Genomic DNA, 21,183 nt, shown 5'->3' on the forward strand with positions numbered 1-21,183 from the left:
TGCATTTCGTCAGAATGGAATTTGCTGATTGAATGTGACGTAGAGGTACAGTGTGTGTGGCGTGATTCAGTCCCATCCCTCAGTGCCATTCTGATTTGTTTCCATCATTCGTGTGATTCAGTTATGGCTGCCAATCTGTGAGAGTGTGTCCTTTCCTTTTCTTACTGTTATTGCAGTCTGCTTCACACATTTCTGTTCAAATGCCATGGAATCACCTGGCAGCTCACTACGTCCCCATTCTTTCTGTGTATGAGCTGTGTCATTTCCTACTAGCTCAGCCACGTGTCGCCTCACTTCACAAGTATTTTACTTCTCTAAAATGTCTCTCTCACCCCCTTTTTCTTAATAGAACACGTTGCTACAGAATTTTCACTAATGTCCTTGAAAGTGAGATTCTCTTCTGGTGAATGTGGGGACAAGTCTATAGTCTCAAGCTTTGCTGCTGATTTAAAAGCAGCATCTCCAGCAGCTGGTGAAACAGATTTTATCAAGGAACCTTTTAAAAAAATACAGTGTGTGGGGAGATACCGTAGAGTTTAGATTTAAAGCATAATTCTCCACTCGTAACTGAAGCAATTGGTATATGTTGGTAAACGGTATATTAATAGCACACAGAACTTAATAAATCCCTCATCTTTCCTTGATGAATGGATGTTCTCCGAACAGTAACCTTTGACCTGTAACTTTGCATCAGTAGTAGCGTCTCTCTTGCCATTTGGACATGACGTGTTACAGGTCTCATATCTGCAAGATGAGATCTTTATGGGGATTTGATTTCCCAGGTCTTTCAAAGGCAGTGCAATTGGCTGGACTTTCCGTGGAGACTTCTCTGCCTGTTTGCAGTGTGGTCTGGGAGTGGGAGCTTCCTCACAGATAGAGAACTGGGGATATCATCTTTGCTTATATATTTTTTTTCATTAGGTTGATGCTTTTATCCAAAGTGACTTACATTTTCTACCTTTATATACAGCTAGGCACTTCTACTGACTCATTCAGATTGAAGTACCGAGCTCAAGTGTACAACAGCAGTGGCTCATCTGGGAGTTGAACCCACAGCCTTCCAGTTATGAGCCCAGAGCCTCACAGGCACTGAGGGACAGTGGGGAATCAAAGAGAAGACGAGACTGAAAGCAAGCAAGGAAACGGATGAGGAGGAGTTAAATTCAACTGAAGGGTGGGAGAGATGTTCCTGTTGATACAAGTAATGCCTTTCATGTCAAAAAGTATAGTATAAGTGTTACACAACTCTGTCTAGGTATGAATGTTTTTCATATATAACTCTCCACGTATGCTTTTCATATATTACAAAAAAAAGGAAAACCCTGGAACACTGAGATTTCCAGTTTTATTTAAGGTCAACTTATTGATGGTCAGAATAACAACACAAGTATGACTCTCAATTTCTTTTTATGAGCAACATAAAGTGTTGCAGTTTTGAGTTGATGCTACTGGCAAGAGTGGCCTAGTTTTGCACTTATATCATTAGAGAAAAGTCTATTAGAAAAAGATCCATTAACTGGCAATGCCTGTAAAAGAGACCCAAGTCTGTACTTCGCAGAACACACATTACAAAAGGTAAAGGGTATTCTTGCAGTGAAAGCAATATCAGGATGTTTAACATTCCATTTCCCTTTTCCCAAGGGCTTTTTAATCATTTCAAAAAGTATCGCTTTCACTGAAATATCAAGTGCTGTATACAAAATTGTTTTCACAGGAGGTGTAGAAAAAATAAATATTTTACAAATTGCAATATCACACCGTGTTCAGTTCAGTTTTTTAATGTTTCACATACACAAGTCACCAATTCATACAGGAGAAAAGTGCAAAAATCTTGTTCCTTTTTTTCTTAAGGTAAAGTGGGCGTATGATGTACTGTACCTCGCCCCCCAATGGAACAGGATTTCTGTGTAATATTTCACTGTGGAAAAAAGGCACTACCATGTTAATGTAATAGGGAATAGAAAGTTATTAATGGGAATAGAAAACTTCCATATTTGATGGGATTCTGTGGAAAAATACAGTTTGTATTCATGAGTAAACATATACTGTAAATAGTTACAAAATCCCACTAAAACATTTGTAATTCAAGTAAATTTATGTTTACACTGTTGGTCCCAGTTAGAATTTCATAGAAGGCTGTGAGTACTAGTACTGTGAGTCGGGGACGTGTTCACAAGCTGTGCCTTAGATTAGATCATTCTCTAGATCAGCACTTGTTAGGATAAATGAGCATTTGATAAACCTAGAAAATACGTCATTGTCAAAGTGTTCTTTTTTATTCTTTGGAAAGTATTGAATAACTTACTAATTCAGGCTCCCGGTACTCATGTTAGTCGCTGTTTATTAGATTGGGAACATAATCATCTTTATCTTGAATCATACACAAACAGAAAACAGGGCAGGCATAAGGCAGGGCTAATTTAGAACTGCTGGCTGGGAGTTTGAACAGGCAGCTATCGAGTCATGTGCACCCAGACCCCTCCATTTGCAGATCTGTTCCCGTAGTAATTAGGTGCAACTGAACAAATGACACACATGCACTTGAAGGCACTGCAATCTCCTTTTGTCCACAATACAGTAGGGTGTGCATGGACCTCTGGGTTAATTAATACCACTTACAGAGTGGAGTAATAGGCAGGATAGAGGGGATTCTATTCTGCAGATACCTAACCAAATTACTAGCAGACAAAGACAACAGAGCATGGGTGCAAGATTAAATTACAGCAGAGATGTTCAACACACAGTATAATTCACAGACTGCTTAAATGCTTTAGTGAAATACACCGGGAACAAATGAGTTTGTTTCGTATCTCTCCTGTAATAGAGCTGTTGGAAAAGCAAATGGAAAAAACATTTCAAAGCAATTGAAGGGAACATTGCAGATACAGTAATTACCAGTACTGCCACTTAGCTTTGCTTTTTTTTTTGCTGTGATAGAAATAAAAGTAACGTAAATAATGCGCAAAAGATAAAACACACATTAGCGTAATTAATTGTAATTGAATTAATGCCTAGAGATAGACTTGCTTTGATAAGAAAAAGATATCCTTATGCTAACCAGTGCAAGCTGTGTGTTTATGTTGTGCAGAGACATGTACTCCAGTATTGAAAGCCTCAACTTTTTGTTTATGGCATTGCAATTCAGCAGGCTTTTAAAAAGTAAAGCTCTCTTATGTCATCATAAATATTTTATTTATGTGATGATGAAAAATCATCCATGGCTTATAGTTACCCATGATTAATCCTTAGTTTAGAACATTTTTAGATAGATGCCTTGGAAATAGGCACACTGTAACCCCCAGTTTTCATGCACCTTGAAACATGCATCTTGAGTGCAGTCAACCCTGAAATGATCTCTCATTTCTTTATGATGGGGCCTGTTACAAAAAGATTTTCTGTCAATACTGTCCAAACTCATTTTTCTCGAATATCCTTAAAAGTGCAAACCGGTCAAAATGTCAAAATATTCAAGATTGCATAACCAGATGTCTGTTTCTTATGAGGTTATTGCATTGTCCAGTAAAAAGACAGCATCTTCATTAAGAACAAACAATTGTGTAAACAATTCTCATTGGTGGTAAAAGAAATTCATTTGTTATATCACAAGAATTCCAATGTACATGGGGTGGTGGCTCTGTGGCACAGGTACCTGTGGCTGGAAGGTTGCCGGTTCGTATCCCGCGGCCGGCAGAGGAATCCTACTCTGTTGGGCCCCTGAGCAAGGCCCTTAACCCCATCTGCTCCAGGGGTGCTGTATAAATGGCTGACCCTGCGCTCTGACCCCAAGCTTCTCTCCCTGTCTGTGTATCTCATGGAGAGCAAGCTGGGGTATGTAAAAAGACAAATTCCTCATACAAGAAACTGTATTACTCCTCTACTACTGCGAGGTTTGAATAAGGAACCTGCTGTAGCTCCTCAGTCCCTTGTGCAGACTGTCATGTGGAGAGAGAGCTTTAAAAATACTCTCCACTAGAGGTTAGCTAGAGGTTCCTCCTTGATTCTTAAGCATTGTTCATACATGACTCTTGGAAACATTTCTGGTGGACCAAAGGTGGATATACTAACTGCACTGAATGAAGAGAAATCTCCAGTCGTAGAGCATTTCTCATTCATTAGCTGTCTCCTGGGAATGCTGTGGTTGTTTTGGGGTTTGGTTTTTTCTTCCTGTGGAACCACTTTCTTTCCCATCCTGGCCAGAAGGCAGACCGCAGGATGAATAAAGCTCAGGGAGCATTCTGGCACAGAGTGTGGTTTGCCCTTCAAAGCCACAATAGATGCACCAGTTCCGAAACCAGCCCCGCAGCCCGGGCAAATTCTTCTGAGGCCACCGCTGCTAATCTGAGCATCGTAGCTTTCTTTCTTTATTTTGTAGAACAATACAAGGAGATACTCATTAAGAGCTTGTTAAAATAACAGATTGCGGGCATCATCTCCACTTTGCGCAGTCTTAGCTAATTTTTGATATGGCCAAGCGACATGCTACAGCATGCAATCCATCCTTCCATACAGAATGCTCAAGGCAAAAAAGGGAGGCAGTGCAGTCATAAATTCCTAATTTGCTCACTCCGTGGGTACAAAGGAGCTCTATAAAAACATCCCAGATTAATGAGGCCTAGCCACTCCTTGGGGTTTTTATATTTCATTACTGTACACCCCACAGCCAACTGATGGCAAAAACCATCAATTCAGAGTGACAGAAGGCGTTCTGGGTTTTTATTAGATACTCTTTTGGAGAAGGAGGTGCCCTTCGCAATACTAGCAAAAACATGGGGTTATTTTTATATTCTACTTCCCTTTGAATATTTATTTTTGCATGTCTTCATTTGCATGAGATTTCTTTCTGTTTGGGTTATGACTGTGCAATTTAATTTAAGTATTCCCTGTTTGATGCACTGTGTGAGTTCTGTGGCGCACATCATTTCTGCAATTTCCCTCACGGGATCAATAAAGTATCTATCTATCTAATTTGAGAAGATGTAAAACCTGCAAACTTATACTTTAGAAATAAAGGAAGTAAAAAAATTGCTTACACACAAGCTACAATATTTATATATTTCAATAGCAATGGATATTGAGTAAAATCAGGCAATATCACTGCTATTTTACCTGAAGTAAACAGCACAACTTGCCATGCCTGGAATGCAGTGTTTGCAGGGCATAGCTGAAATAAATCTAACCATTAAATCTGCCCATCAGAGGCCTCTTAAATCATAAACAGTCTGTTACCACATGATAGTTCAATATACAGTAAATAGTTAATTATTCTACCAGTGACAGATTTTACTAATCTACTGGCAAGTTAGCAAAGAAGTGGTATTCTAAATACAGACAGCTGTTCCATGTGCTATAGAGTCCTTATTCAGTTTTCCATGGACACTAAAATCAAATACAAAAGAATAACTAGTGAATGACTTTGAGTTACCAGATTTCTGATTGACAGGAGCACGTTAGCCCAGACAGAGCTGTCCTGTTTGGTCCAGTCATAGTTGCATCGCTTGTCTAGATGGCTGCTGCCTTGTCCTTATTTGGCTGATTCCCTTTTCTACTTTTGATGTTCTGCAGCTGATGCATGTGTATGCCCTTACAGTAACTGGAGGTGTAATGCACTTACACTTCTTATGGTACACATAAGACCTTTAAATCTGCGAATACTTTCCTCAGGAAAAACGTGGAGTCAAATAGAAAAGCCCCACCATATTTCTGAAGCTCACACTCTGAGATCCTTCATGTGGGATAAGGGCCATGCACCGGATTGCAATCAGCCCCCAGTTGAGCAGACTGGGTCAGAATGCCTCCTCCCTCCTCCCGTTTGTAATCCAGCCGGTGTCCTTCAGATCTGTGTTTTTTACGGAACGACAAGTCGTATTCTTTTTCTCTTTATTACATCTTGTATTTTAAACGTCGACCAGCCAGTAACAGTATGTTTTATTCCTTCCTCCTCATGGACACAGGGTCTGCAGAAAATTGCGAGTTTCCGTGCGACTTTGCGGGATCAATTTCAAAGTCTTTGGCTTTAAGCAAAGCTGACTCCAGTTCTTAATAGTAGTGTGAAAAGTTTACAGGTGCAGATGTCAGAATCACAGAAATGAAAGCAATACTTCTTTATTTCACTTCAACATATTTTTTAGTTTGGATGGGTTTATTTGGGCTTAGAAAAAGTGAACCGCATTTTGCACTCTACTCAAATAAATATATATATATCTCTGTTTTAACATGAGACACACACGTGTTTTCATTCTTAACCTTTGTACTCTTTGAAACAAGGTGCTTCTTACACATCACAGCTCCCCCACCCAGATGTGATGTCTGTGAATGTAAAATTATTCTTACTAATTAAAGGTTTATGCTAAACTAAGTTGTGAACATTTTACTGGGTCAAAGCCTGCGTTTCAAACTATACTGAGCAGTCTGATGAAAGGTTTTATTTTTTTATTTTTGGGCTTGGTGTTGTAATTCCCCTGTAAGGTGACAGTTCGTTCTTCTCTTCTTTTCTGAGGTTTCCGGAAAGGAGAAAGACTGGGGTGTTGTTGCTATGAGCAGTCAACAGTGCTGTCTCTAAGGAAACACACCCAAGACGGACCGACAATGCACCACATACTTATTATGCAACTGGCATGTAGAAAAATGTATGCAAGATGGAAACTATGCAGCTGTTCTTTTTCTTCTCGTGAAAATCCTGAAAACTTATAACAACCTGCCTAGAAAAGAGTATTGGCTCTTTCAGAAAATAATTGTGCTATGGTTGACCTTGGTGCACTTCTGTATCACTTGGGTTTAGCCAGTAGTAGTTACTACATCAAATGCATATAGAATTATAAAATATTTTAAGAATCCTTAGAGTCGGCACCATTAACTCATAAGCCACTTCTTACTGCGCTAGGTGCTGTTCGCACTGTAATTAAGCTGTCTGGTTTGTTGGAATAGTTGAGGTCAATTACTGTATGAAGCATGAAGTCATTTGCTCTATTTTAAAACAAGCTGAATGTTGTGCCTTGATTCCACATTGTTTTCAGCATTTTTGCAGTGCTTTTTGGAAGTAATTTGCTTGAACCTGTGGGCATAGCATAGGTTCTACATAAAGAAGATATACTATACACATCTTTACAACTTCCTGATGTCAATATAAAAAATAAATCTTTTAACATGCTTTATTGTTTCACCTGGGTTTCCTTAATATTTTCTGACCATCATGCTTCATACCTAATTTGCATTCAGAGAAGATGTGTTACTGACCAAGAAAATAACCTCTTTGAACTTGCATGTTTTTCCTGGAGAGCATCAGAGATATTTCAAACTTTCTGATAAGACATTTTCTCCCAATTTCCCAAAGCAATGATGCTGGACATCCTAGCAACTGTGAAACTATATTCCAAGGGAGACATGTGCAAAACATTAGGCTCTGAGGGCAGTCTTTATCTCTCTGATAAAATGTTGACCCATCGTTATGATGATTGTGGCAACGATTATTGAAAACGTTTCGCCTCAGAACCTGCCATCTATATAAGGAAGCAAAAATGAAATTAGTGGGTTTGTATTGTTCATGCTTACAGTCACAACTGCTTTGATCCTGGGCAGAGTAACAAGCACCAAAGTGAGTCATTTTTTCCATACTTCCTCGTTAATTAGCTGCTTTGGGCGGGTGAACAACATCTGCCACGATCACCACTGAAGCGTCCTCAGCTCATCTCTCTCGTCATCTCCTGTCTCAGAAACAGAGCAACGCCAACGTGAGACTAGTAACCTCCAGCATGTGGGCTTTCTGTCTCCCTGCACTGTCACAGAGATTCTGATTTCACTGCCCTGCCCTGTTTTTATTTACTGTATCCCTCACCAAACATTCTCTGAGTGTTTCCCAGTATTCTGCCATATTCTTCTAGAGGTTGTTTTTTTTGGGGGGAGGTGGCTCCTGCAGTGTCTCAAAAAATGCTTCCCACACTAATTTTGTGGGACTTAACATTTCTATGCCACTCTTTCCAGTTGTGGAAATGTGCTGAGTGATCTGCAAACGTGAAAGTGACTGCTTGGCGATCTTAAATTCATGCTGTACTCATGCGCCAGCTCTCTGTGCTTTGGTATATTAGAATTCGTGCCTGCTTGAACTCTCATTTCAATAGTACTATATTATAAACCTATCAATACCAGCATTGCACCACCATGCAGTGTAATTGCGGTAAGACATACAGGCATCTGTATATTTTCTAAATACAAATATAAACATATTTTCTATACATAAATATAATCCTTGTGTTTATACATGGAGTGTATATTAATGTTTTCAAAGTGTTGTCAGAATGAAAACAAGTAGAATGGACAATTATACCCAGAAAAACTGTCTACACTGGTAGCATATAAGTACTTATACTAAGCGCCAGAAGGAAAAAGAGCAGGTCAGTGTTTGTATTTCACATGTGCATGCAGTTAGATTTCCTTTCATTAGACAACGAAAGTTTAGGTTTCACAACCAGCAATAAATCTACAGGACTTGGTGATGAGCTGTTGTCGTAGGCAGAAATGCTACCACAAGTGACAGACATCTTTTAAAGAGTGCCAGAAAAAAAGCAAAAACCACACAGGCATTTTCTTCTTCTCAAATACAGCGAAGGTTGGTGGTTGTCTGACGGGGTGAGCAGCTGGCACAGAGCTGCTTGGCCCGGGAACTGATGCCCTGGCTGTTGAGATCCATTTTGTGCCTTTCAGCTCGTATCAAAAGCTCTCTTCAAACACTCATAATCCGTTTGATTTGTAAACGGGTCAGGAAACAACCTAAAAGTGGAGTTTGTGTCTGTATGGGGGGAACAGCCGTAAGCTGTTTCACTATGAATGGAGGAGCGTGCGCTGAAAGAGCTCCCAGAATAAAAGATTCAAGGAGCTATTAGTACAAACAGATGTAGGTTTACAGAAGAGGCCGTCTAGGGCTGCTGATTTGCGTGTCAAAGGAATTCCCTTCCCAACCCACTCCTGAGCCCTCAGCTCAGTGACACTGCTCCAGAGAATCTTGTTTCTTGTACACATGTCAAAACTTTGGTGAACACTTTACTGTATGTACAGTATATTTATGTGCAGTTGAATTGCTCAGACAAAATGATTCAGCCATATTCTATGACATTTCAGTGCTTCCATTTACAAATCAACACCACAGTAGTTAGGATGTATAATAGAGATCATATATTATTTGCTGTGCTCAAGATGTAGGTTTCATATTTATCTATGTTGCCAGTTTCTTTAGTTAAAGATTACAGTGTTGATATTACCTTTAAAAAACAAAGGCCAATGGGGTCACAGGTACAGTATTGTTACCCTAAAATTATAGAAGCATGCATTATACTGCAGTCTTTTTATTTAAATTGCTGTGGTTCAAATGAAAACGAGTAAACATTGCTTAGAAATGCTGGTTTATCTTGCGACTTGGTTTTACTGTCACTGAAAATTAAAAAAATAGTAAAATCCATTACTGAAGGTCAAACTACTTTCTAGATGTGTGCCGTTGAGGGACTACAGTGCTGGAGATGTTTGGCATGTTTGAGATGTGTTTCACAGTGCTATCATGTACATTATTTCCCTTATTCACTCCTGGATTGCCCTCCCCATATGCATGGTGTTCTGAAGGAAGCCCGTAGATTAAATCTCAGACAGGTTCACCCCTTCTTGCAAGTCAGACCCTGATGTCGGTTAATGTAGCAAAGGATGAAGACACTGAGACAAGTCTAACAGGTTGTGTCACAAAACAGGATTGTTTATAAACTTATAAACTAGTATGTCATGAGCTTTGGATAAAAGAGTGTGACTATAATTGTACTGTATTGTTTATTGCGGTGTTGATATGTGTTCTTGTTTGTTTTTGTTCATCGATCTGATCAATTCAATAAAAATGCTGATCACAAACAAAATATTAAAATTTCGCTTGCCTGCTAAGGGATCCGACTGCCAATAAGGCTTAGAGCAAATTTGAGCCAATACTGTCCGCCATCTTGTTAAAAAAAATGTCTTGTAATCCAGTTTCTCTTCAGCCACAGCTGTGTCTCCTAACTAAAGTTAGTTACCTCTTCTTCAGAAAGAGTCATGTCAACACAGGGACGAAGAGGCTACACCAGGGGGAGCCACTGGGGATAGACCCCGCCCTTAGAAAATGTTTAGTCTTTAGTCTTTTCTTCATGAAGAAGCAGAGTGGAATTTGAACCGCAGACTGATCAGTGTTAGGCTTCACAGTACTGCAGGGGTCCTTAGTCCTGATCCTGAAGGGCCAGTGTGTCCACTGGTTTTCATTCCAGCTCGGATCTTAATGACCTGATTCAGCTCATAATTGGCCTAATTAATCAGCTACTCCCAGCGCTTGAGGTGCTGCGTTTTCAAGGAGACCAAGAGCCCTCTGGCAGCAGGGCTGGGCCCCTGCAGTACTCACCCACTCTAGGCTCTGGTATAGATTGTAATCTATTTGTCTGATACAAATGCTGTTCCCCACCCGGCGCCGACTTGTTCACAGAAACAGGGGGAAAGAGCGAGAAGGATCAAACCCGGGAGTCTTGTCTCCGTGAGACACCTGCTGCAAACAAGGTGGTAGTCAAACACTGAAAGCAGTTAGAGTGGATTGGACTGTAGGGCACCAATAAATGACTGATAAAAGAAACTTTTTTTTTGTGTTGTTCCCAAGGTTTAAATGACCAAGACATTGATTTGTTTCAGCATATAACTACAGCGCAGCGAATATAACTCCTAGAATGACAGAATGAATGCACAGTACAATGCAATTTACTAAGCCTAATTAAAAAAAAAACATTAATGAATAATATCTGGAAATATCCATTACAATTTATTCATTTTCCAGTAACTTTGTATCAGAATGTGAGTCCCATACTTTTGTGTTTCCACTGTAAATTCTTCTCCTGTGTTATGAGTAATTGCTGTCTGTATTGATGTTTTCTGGGTAAGATGATGTCCAGACAGGCAGAGCACTTCGCCTTCATGTTTGCTGTGGAAGGCGCAGCAGATCTCAGTACGCTGTGGCTATTTCCTCTGGCTTTGAGCTAGTGTAAGTGCTTGTGAGCCTGGCCTTCAAGATGACTAACCTAGTTTCAGGGCTGTAAGCCCCAGTCAAACTCTGAGCTGCTTAATTAGGGGCATCTTTCATCACACTTACTGACAAATGGAGCTGCCCTTCAGAGAGTTTAAGTAAGTCTTTGTGATGTCTCCAGTTTTACCTTGTCTATATCATATTTTGCATTACTCAAAACTGCTGGGGGTATTTTTAGGCTTTACCTTACCTCTCCATTCTTTACTGTATTTTACTGCACTTCCCTATGCTTTTCCTATGGTATTCCACTTTAAACCTTTACTGGGTTAAGTAACAGCTCAACAATTCAGCTGATCATTCCTGGTTCCCTGTTTTGCTTCCAGTAAAAGGACAAAGTCTTGCCCAAGTGATAAGTAAATAAGGGGTTGATGAACCTCATGATTATGCTAATAACGATCGAATTCCTTTTGTATTCTTGATCAGAGCTGGTGCAGATGGTAGCCTCTGCTAGTGCAGGATTTACTGTGCAGAATGCGCCCTCGTGTGGTTGGTAGTATGCACTGAAAATCTTAATAGCCTTGCTATAATTCATCCTTAAGATATTGAAGAGCCTTGGGATACCTGAAGAGATATTGCCTTGTGAGAGAAACCATAGAAGTTTAGGAAATGTCAACTCTTGTGGAATAATAAAGTAAATTATGATTAGATTCTGACTTGTGTAATATTAGAATTCCTCTTCCTTTTCCACATATGTATTCAGAAAACCACACTACATGTCAGTGCAATGTTCCGGTATAGCAGGTGTTTCCTGTAGGGCATGTGTTCCTGGTGTCATTTTCAAGCCAGCTGAAAATGGGCAGCCAATGGAGAACACTGATACATATTTTAGAATATCTACTGCATTCTAGAAACATATTTATTTGGCTTGTACAGAGTGCGGTAATACATTCTCCTTTATTTAAACTCGTGGTGTTATTGTATCTGGCACTGTGATTTTTCTGTGAGCTAGATTGTTTCTTGAGTCAGCGGGTGTCTTTGTTCTCCTTGAGAATTGGGCCTGGGTGGAGCTGGATGTCTTGCACCTGTCTGGAAAGTGTACAGTGTTGTCCGGGAAAGTGTGATTTTAATCATCTCAGAACACGAGATGGCAGCAGTGCACTAAATATGACAGCGATATTTACTGCCGGCTGGAGGCACAATGAATTATTCAGCGATAGCGCCTTTTAAAATGTTACTATCTACGTTTTTGCAAAAGCTGCGTGACAAGCTGTGTGCAGTTTATTTGCAGAGTACTTAATCACAGAGGAATAACAAGGGCTCTGGAAACATAGTTAAAGGGCAGGGAATCAATAGGACACTGCAGCACTGACAGTGAAGTATAGACTTCTGTGAGGTCCTGTAGCATCCCTTGTTGCATATAAGCTCCTAAGTCACAGGCAATTGGTTTCCCGCATAAACAAGGTTAATCCAGCAGCACACATCCGTTTGTTCAGCTCAAGTCTCTTCGCAGCATTCGCAGTGTACCTCAAAATAAACTGACAGCTATCATGCATTCCCCGTTAAGCATGTGCCATTAAGCAATGGAACAGCTGTTTATTTGTTCAGCCGCTCGGACTAGAAAATGTGACTCATGTGAAGCACTGTGGCTTGGGGGGCCTGGCTCGTCGCACGATCAGAAGTTTAATAAGACCCAGACAGCCACCATGAACCGGACGTTTCATCTACACCCGCCTCACCATCAGTGACTGTCCCTGTTCTGCTGTAAAACAAGTGCGGCTGGGATAAAACGAGAGGGACGTGGATAAAATGCATGCTTTGGATCCTTTTTCTTTCAAATGTCTGTAGAAAAATGTGCAAGAACGAAAGAAATGACACCTGAGTTCTGTAGAATCAGGTAAGAACAGTTGCTAAGGATTAGGGAAGGGACCTTTTGGCTCATTGAGCTCATTTGGTAGTAACTAAGCTAAGGATCTCATCCAGCCATTTCTTGAGAGAAACCAGGGTATCAGCTGCACCATCATGGCTGGGTAGCTTCTTCCCCACTCCCACAGCCCTTACGGTTGTCTCTTGTTTGTAAGTGTAACCAGCTCTCGTGATGGGCTGCAATGACTTCCACAGCACTTTGTAGAAAAGTCCATCTCTTCTGCCTGTATCTGAGCAAGTGTACAAGCTTTAATTGGTTTCTGCTTTTAAATGAAAAGTGAAAAAAATGTACTGGGCTACTAGCTGCTATCTTTGTTACTGGACTGGGAGAAAATGTACATTTTGTAAGTACACATTCCAAAACTTGCTACTTAATATATGTACAGTCGATACCGGTGTGTTATTGTTCTCCTAATATTATTATTTTTTATTATTATTATTTTCTCTTTCTTTGTAGGTATCCTATTTTCAACCCTGGTGTTTGGACCAGCCTGTGGCTTCATCCTGGGGTCCCTCTGCACCAAGATCTACGTGGACGCGGTCTTCATTGACACCAGTGAGTTGCTGTTCATCTCAGATGACTGTTGCCCTGGCCGGTGCCTCCTGCTGCGGGAAGCTGTGTCTCAGGGGCCGGCCTGCTCTTGTGGATGCTGGGAGATATGAGATGGTTCACTCATTCACCAGCGGGTCGCTGAGTCAGAGGTTGTCTCCATGACAGCATTTGGCTTGATTATGGAGCGAACAGAAGCTCCGACTCCAATCTGACCTTTGACTTCAGCTGACCTCAATTACCATGTAGGGGATGTAACACATGAATGTCCTAATGTCACGCAGGGGAAACTTTGCACCGCCGGTTCATGTTTTTTCAGATAAAAAAATAAGTTCTTCTTCCGCAAGCTCTGGCAACGGCGTGAGAAGGAGCAAAGCCTGACCACGGATCTGACACAGATGAAGTGCGTGGCCAGTCTGGTCTCCTGAATGAGGCCTGCTGTACCTCCTGTTCCGTCCTTGAGAAATACTCCCGAGCTGCAGACCCAGCTAATAATACAATACAAGCGGTGTCTTCCATGGGCCCCCCAATTCAAGGCACCCTCTCCCCCCTTTCCTCCTGCAGGTAAGCTGGACATCACCCCCGACGACCCCCGCTGGATCGGAGCCTGGTGGGGGGGCTTCCTGCTCTGCGGTGCCTTACTCTTCTTCTCGGCCCTCCTGATGTTCGGGTTCCCCCAGTCGCTGGCAGGTCAGGAGGGGGACAGCAGGGATGAGAGCGAGCAGACCATGCTGCCCGACAGCCTGCCCAGGGACTACGAGAGGCCCAAGCCCAGCAACGGGGTCCTGCGCCACACCCAGGAGCCCGACGGCAGCCCCTCCTGCTGCCAGCAGCTGCGAGGTCAGGGCGCCAGGCGGGCAGTGTGCGCGTGTCGACGTGGTGACAGCTAGCTGCCTCTCCCGTACCGACCAGTGCGAGCAGAGTGGTTGTTCATTTAGAAAGGCACCGTACGCTGTATGCCACACGCAGTTTTGCCAGTCACAGAGCGTACGTCGTGGTCTGGTTTTCCTCTTGTCAGGGACATCCCATAATTGTCATTTTCCCATACAGTGCTGTGCCTGCTGTACACCACTTCAGGCAACAGCTGCATGGCCTCCAGCATTTCAGTTGACGCCAGTCTCAGTGTCACGTGCAGACTTGCCTCACAGCTGTGCTACTCAAACTGCGTGACGTGGAAAGTTCTCTTAGGTGGCCGTGGAAACGGAGGAGCTCCAGTTTAGAAAGTGTGGAACAGGAGCTTTGCTTCACTCCTTCCAGCACTGAAGCAAATCTTAAACAATTATGCTCCCAGTTCACATGGAAATCCCTGTCGGAAAATTGAAGTTTAATGAATATGTTTCACTGAAATTAGCTTGTTTCAGTTCAACATAACTGTAATTGATTGATTCTTTTAAAATTGTTAGGCGTTCCACAAAAAGCAAGTGTGCTGTGAACTGAAAATGTTCGGAAACTACTGGCATATGCTTTTGACTGGGGAGTCAAAGTCAGTGAATTGCCTAGGAAAACTGACTGCACTCGGTTAATTATTAGGTAGCATTGCCACCTAAGAGCCTTATTTTGTCAGATCTCAGAAGCCAGTCAAGGACTTGGTCTGGGATGTTACTGACTTATACTTTGCCCCCGTAAACAGTTTTGCTGGGCCAGTTGGTGGCAATCTTACCTATTGAGCAGGAGTTTCAAACCAATGCCCCAGCATGGTGGCCAGGAAGACTGTGCTGTAGGAAAGGCTGTGGTTTGGAGATGTTAAACCAAGGTCCTGATGACCTGGGCATTAAAAATCCTGATGTCCCAGCTAAATTCCATTTGAGGTTTGCGTGATCTGGCCTGACCTTAATTGAGATTTACCTTTGATTCGATTAGCGAAGTAATTCCTCTGACCACCTGATCTGTGTAGGCCAGCGCAGAATGGTTGCTGAAGTGGAAGACAGCATGGTCCCCCCCGTATGTCAAATGCTTTGAGATCCGTTGGGATTTAATGAGCTACAGTATTTAAATACAAGATATTACCATCAGTACTAGTAGAAGTAGAATTTTTATTAGTTGTAGTATTCAGTTTTTCCCAAAACCAAATTAAGTTTTGTACAGGAAATTTAAAGATTATTCCATCATTACCTTGAATGCACGTTGGTATGTTACTATTTTGCATTGTGGGGCTAAAGTCACTATGAATCTATAGTGTATCTGAATAGGAAACCAAATTATTTTCTGTCAACATAAAAATAATAATAATGGTTTGATTAATAAAACAGAACTGCAGTCAGGCTTAAAGCTATTATTTTGGACTTTCAAAGTTACCAGAGGAAATGTGTTGTGACAGGGAGGGCCTGACCTAAATTAGAACCCTGTGCCTACCACCCTGACCAGTCTGACCGCGCTCCTCTAAGCCATCCCTTCACAGGCATGAAGCCCTGTCCTGAGACAGCGCACGTGCCCCAGTCCAGCAGAGGACACCGAGCACAGGTCTATCAAAATACAGGCTGGAGCCACAGTGGCTTTTAGCAGCTGTTACAGCACCACGCTCAGATGGTTTTCCGATTTCAAGGACTTCTGGTTTAATTAATCGCCACTAGTGAGATCTCAGTGGGAGAATAGAAGCTGGGAGGTGTAAAGGTGCATTGGACTGGTGAATTGTAGATGGGATGTGTCTGTAAGAGCTAATTATTCCCCACTTCATCACGAGAGCAATCCTTCTCAAGTAAGAAGGGGGTGGGGGGTGTATTTCCCACTTTCCTAGTGTGGTTTTCCAGACACAGTTTACTTGAGAGCCTGAATTTTTTTGCCCCATCTGTAAAGGACTGAGCTGGGTCTCATGTCAGAAATTCGCTTTCAGTCGGGGTTTGTGTCAGAAGTAAATCATGTTAGCGTGCTGAGAAACAGGACCAGGCGAAATCCACTCCACCTGGGGAAGTTAAACCTTTTAAGTGCTTTGCTATTTTAAATGTCTGACAAACTTGAACATGAAATGATACCTTTCTGCTCTTACAAGATATAACTGGTATTGGACAATTCATTGAAACACGAGGGTAAATGAAGGATTTCAAAGGCCTCTGCGTAGGAGTGGTTAATGCATTGAGTATACCGATAACATCCCAGAGTGGTGAGAGTCAAGAATAAAGATGCTGCAGGAGGAGACTGCAAATACTTTTAAAGAAGGGTGGCTGTTGGGGTGTGTTTTTGGCAGAAGCTTCGGTGACTAAGACAGTTGATCTTGCTGATGTTTGAAGAGCCGCAGTGTCGCACTACAGTGGACTGATGACTCAGGTCTTTACCCCTTCCTTCCTTCTCAATCTCCAGTCATTCCGAAAGTGACAAAGCACCTGCTGTCCAACCCTGTGTTCACCTGCATTGTTCTGGCGGCCTGTATGGAAATCGCCGTGGTTGCGGGCTTCGCTGCTTTCCTGGGGAAGTACCTTGAGCAGCAGTTCAACCTCACAACTTCGTCAGCCAATCAGCTGCTGGGTAAGTGGCCCTTGTGCCAGACCGCTGGGCAGGGACCCGGACGCTGGACACGGGACACCTGCCGAACAGCTGAAGAATGTACAGTAGCTGACATAAAAAGGTGGAAACGGCAGACAATTTAACTCTGTTTAATCTCCATTTTTGGAAAAGTTGTTTTCCCACATGAAAGATTTATCTTACCTTGTCTGCAGTGTATGTACACAAGAACACATCACCCCTGCAATAGGTGTTAGTATCTTTGCTCTAGCTTCTTGTGTGGTTTTAAGTAACTTTAAGGTGCTGCTTTTCACTTAAAAGGATTTAAATGGCATGAATGCCACCTATGTAGATGATCTGTTAACCTAGACTCTACACAGATACTGTCTTACTGTCTTTAAGCAGGATGCCAGATATATTTTCTATTTCAACACAACAAAAAATCACTCATTTGGTAGACTGATCATCTTGAGTTCCCTTAAGTGAAGCAACTGTTTGGTTCAGTTTCTCAGGGAAGCATCCTCTTTTGCTATTTCATTTAAAACAGGACTGAAAACGTACAGTTTAACCTACAGTGCTTTAGCATTTCATTTTCTGTAATTGTTTTTAATTTATTTTGTGTGTATGGTCTTTATTCAAAACCTGTTCTTTCATGTTTGTTGATTCTGTCTGTATTACATTTACAGTTTAGATTTGTTGATGTTTTGTATTGATTCAAAGTGCTTTAAGGCTGATTAAGATTCATCTTTAATCTTTGCGGTTTAACTTGGCAGGTATGACCGCTATCCCGTGCGCATGTTTGGGGATCTTTCTGGGCGGACTGCTGGTGAAGAAGCTGAACTTGTCTGCGCTGGGAGCCATCCGCATGGCCATGCTCGTCAATCTGGTCTCCACTGCCTGCTACGTCTCCTTCCTCTTCCTGGGCTGTGACACAGGTCCTGTTGCCGGGGTGACCGTCGCTTATGGCAATGAGTAAGCACTGGCTGTATCCCTCCTGGACACCCAGGATCATTCTGTGGCTGAATTCAATATGTCAGACTAGCAGGAGCGCCCACTGTAGAAGATAGACAGTTGTTCAAATGTGTGCCAACATGCAACAAACTGGCATACTACAACCCAGCTTGCTACCAACCAACAAAACTATCAGAAAGATAGTTTACAGTCATGCTTTGCTGTCATGGAGACAAAGGGATTACAGATCTAAAAGAAAGAGCAGTGTTAGTTTCTAGCTCTAGCATTGATTTTTTTTTTTGCTCACGCTACATAAGTTCAGTAATTTACTGTCTATACATAGTCAAGTGATGTAGTTTAATGACTCAAGAACAACAGTTTCTCTCTGCCCTGAAAACTGGATACGCACATTTCTAAAACTACAGAGTACATAAATGTATGTCCCACAGAAATTCAAGATGTACCTAACTGAGGCAGACACAGCTCTTGAAGCTGCAAACTGAAGAGTACAGAGCACAAACCATTTTCAGATCAGTCCACATATTGATGTGTTTAATAGGTTGAAACTAAGAATTACTTTCAGCATATTGCCTCAGTGAAGCACAGGTAGATAGCGTTAACCATGTGACACTGTGTAAACCATAATGTCTTTCCAGAACACTACAGACTGATCTGAAACCAGTTTCCTCGTGCATTGCAAACTGCAACTGTCACACAGATTCAATCAGCCCAGTGTGTGGATCCAACGGTGTCACCTATCTGTCATCCTGTTTTGCTGGCTGCTCCAGATCTGTGAGTATATTCATTCTGCCTTCCTTGGTCATCTTGGTCTTGCTGTGCTCCATCATTGTGTCGAGTGTACAAGGGGACAGGGCTTGCGAAGATCTGTAATGGCTCCATTATTCAATTGTGAATTTTGTTATAATCATAGTTGGGCTAGAATATGCAAAGTGCACCTACGGGCTTGATTTCTTTGCGAAAATACGAGAAGCATCATTTTTGCACATTCTGTCATTTTCTGAAGACAGCTATGGAAGCTCCAGAGAGCCGGGTTTCAGAGTTATCTAATCTGGAGCGATGATGAAGGCTTCTCTCTCTGCATCAGTCAGTGACAATTGAGGGCAGAAACAAGCAGTGTCACAAAGACAGTAAACATTGTGAGTCTTGAAAGATTAAAAGGGATCTAAAATCATAAGCGGATATAAACTTTTAGAGCGGCGTTCAGTAATTGTCCTATAAAGAAACACAGAAGACAACCTACTGTAAGTCTGTGACCTTGATCCTACAGAATCAGTTTAGATTTGTCATGATTCAGCAAAAAAAGACATAGACTTCACCTCTCACAGTCGGTATTGGTGGTTTTCTTTTAATAATATTTCAAGCTAAAGCGGTATGCGTTCTGAATTATGTGCTTAATAATGTTGTACTTTTATATGACAAGAAAATAAGATTAAGATTATTGGTTGTTCTATTGCCAGTGCTGTGGTGTTTAAATTTAAAGATGAAACAAATCATGAGATGCTCACAAAGAAAGAGAAGGCACAAAATAATATTTCTTTTTTCGACTTAACTTTTCTTTCTTCGGATTCTTATCCATTTTCACCCAGTCTGCAATTTCATGCTCCCCTTCGTTACGGACAGTGTAGTGTTTGTAAGGGGGGGCAGCTGTATATGAAAGTGGTTAAGGTCCTTATCTCCCAGTTTGAGGGTTCTGGGTTCAAATCCTGGGTGCTGTTATATTTAGCAGGGTAATGTTCTCCAGTTTCCCCCGTGATGCTTTATAACAGGATCTAAAGAGCACCGTTGTCAAGGAGAATTTGCTCTCAATGATATAATTGGTAAAAACAAAGGATCGAAAGCTGTTTTGGTCATTTTCTTGGTTACCTTCTCTTCTTTCAGAATCTCACGGGATGCTCCTGCATTTCTGCAGACAGGGCTGACAACGCAACAGCCGTTCCCGGGAAGTGTCCCAGCCCCGGCTGCCAAGAGGCCTTTCTAATCTTCCTGTGTGTGATTTGTGCCTGCAGTATGATTGGCGCCATGGCCCAAACCCCCTCGGTCATCATCCTCATCAGGTAACGCAGTCCGCTTGAAACCCATCAGTGCCTCACTGCTATACTCTCACAATCCTGACTGCGTTCGTCCGTGTCTGTGTGCGCACACACTCGCTGATTACAGGTGCCTTTTCGCTCCGTTTCCCATTGTTGCACTCACCGGGCACCATCCAGTGGCCTGCTGCTGCTTGTCTTTGACTGCTCTCTTTTCCACGGTCTGTGCTCGCCGGTGTCCTTTCTCACGCTCATCGGGATCTGTGTTCCTTTGAACCCTCTCCGGCAAGTGTTTTTATTGATTGCCATGTAATCTCCACTAGACCTCAGTCTTTTCCCATTTTCATCAAGTAGTGCATCCCAAGGCATGACTTCACACTATGGTTTTTATCAAGTCTTAGACTCAATTTAGAGGTTCTCTAGGGACTAGAGAGTCTTTGAATTCTCCTGAAATCTAATGATGACAGCTTCCACCATGTATTTTATTGAGCACAGAGCCTTGCCTGTTCCTAAGAATACAATTTGTTTCTGAACTCACTTCATTTGCTTAAGGACAGTCCTGTTTTACAGTAAAACAAGGACTGTATGTATTCCTTTGAAAGCTGTGAACATGCTTGGGCAGAGTTGAATTGTATAGCATATTGGGTCCTGAAAAGGCATTTTCTGCTAAAATACCTTATTTTGCCACTGAGGGGCACCAGTTCATTCTTGCTTACAGAGAGTCTTCACGGATTGTTTGTGTTTGTAAAAAATGTGTCTCAGTGGGCAAAGGACCTCATCTGACAGCTGTGCAGATGAACAAATGCAGAGGCAATGTCACTTGGCATAGGTGATAGCACAGGGTGTGAGAATGTTTTTAAGTATATGTGTATATGCCTGCTAATTTATTTGTTCTTTGGGACTTATAGTCAGCAAAGTTTATTAAATAACTTTATCGTTCCTCGACGTACTAATTCACTGGCAATAGTAAGATCATTTTTACAGAGGAAAATTAATAAAGGTTCCTATTGTTTGACTCATTTTGGATCTGATGTGTTTCTGAGTCTTACACAGACTGTGCTGCAGAAGGAAAGTAGCAGTATAACTAATGGACCTTTGACTCCATTTACCTCTGTGCTGACTTGCTCAAAAATAACATTGCTTAAAATATCTCACACCATGTGTTTGTATGTATATACTTTTACAGATCATAAAATCCGTATTTAATCAAAACCACTATGTAACAGGAGGCTTGTAAGTTTCCCAAAATATTGGCCACTGTGTATATC

At 41.8% G+C, this 21,183-nt stretch overlaps 1 protein-coding gene across 1 annotated transcript in view; it reads left to right on the forward strand.

Annotated features, from left to right (window-relative positions):
* The window catches only part of slco3a1a (solute carrier organic anion transporter family member 3A1a), a 67,543-nt gene that overhangs the window by 43,307 nt on the left and 3,053 nt on the right, over nt 1-21,183 (forward strand). The window contains exons 3-8 of the mRNA XM_088921684.1: nt 13,389-13,487; nt 14,046-14,321; nt 16,776-16,940; nt 17,690-17,888; nt 18,524-18,659; nt 19,767-19,942. Of these exons, the coding sequence (XP_088777810.1) occupies nt 13,389-13,487; nt 14,046-14,321; nt 16,776-16,940; nt 17,690-17,888; nt 18,524-18,659; nt 19,767-19,942 (1,051 nt within the window). The remainder of the gene's footprint in view (nt 1-13,388; nt 13,488-14,045; nt 14,322-16,775; nt 16,941-17,689; nt 17,889-18,523; nt 18,660-19,766; nt 19,943-21,183) is intronic.

Source organism: Atractosteus spatula, chromosome 7, assembly GCF_055471065.1.
Source record: "Atractosteus spatula isolate fAtrSpa1 chromosome 7, fAtrSpa1.hap1, whole genome shotgun sequence".
In the NCBI taxonomy this organism is placed as follows: Eukaryota; Metazoa; Chordata; class Actinopteri; order Semionotiformes; family Lepisosteidae; genus Atractosteus; species Atractosteus spatula.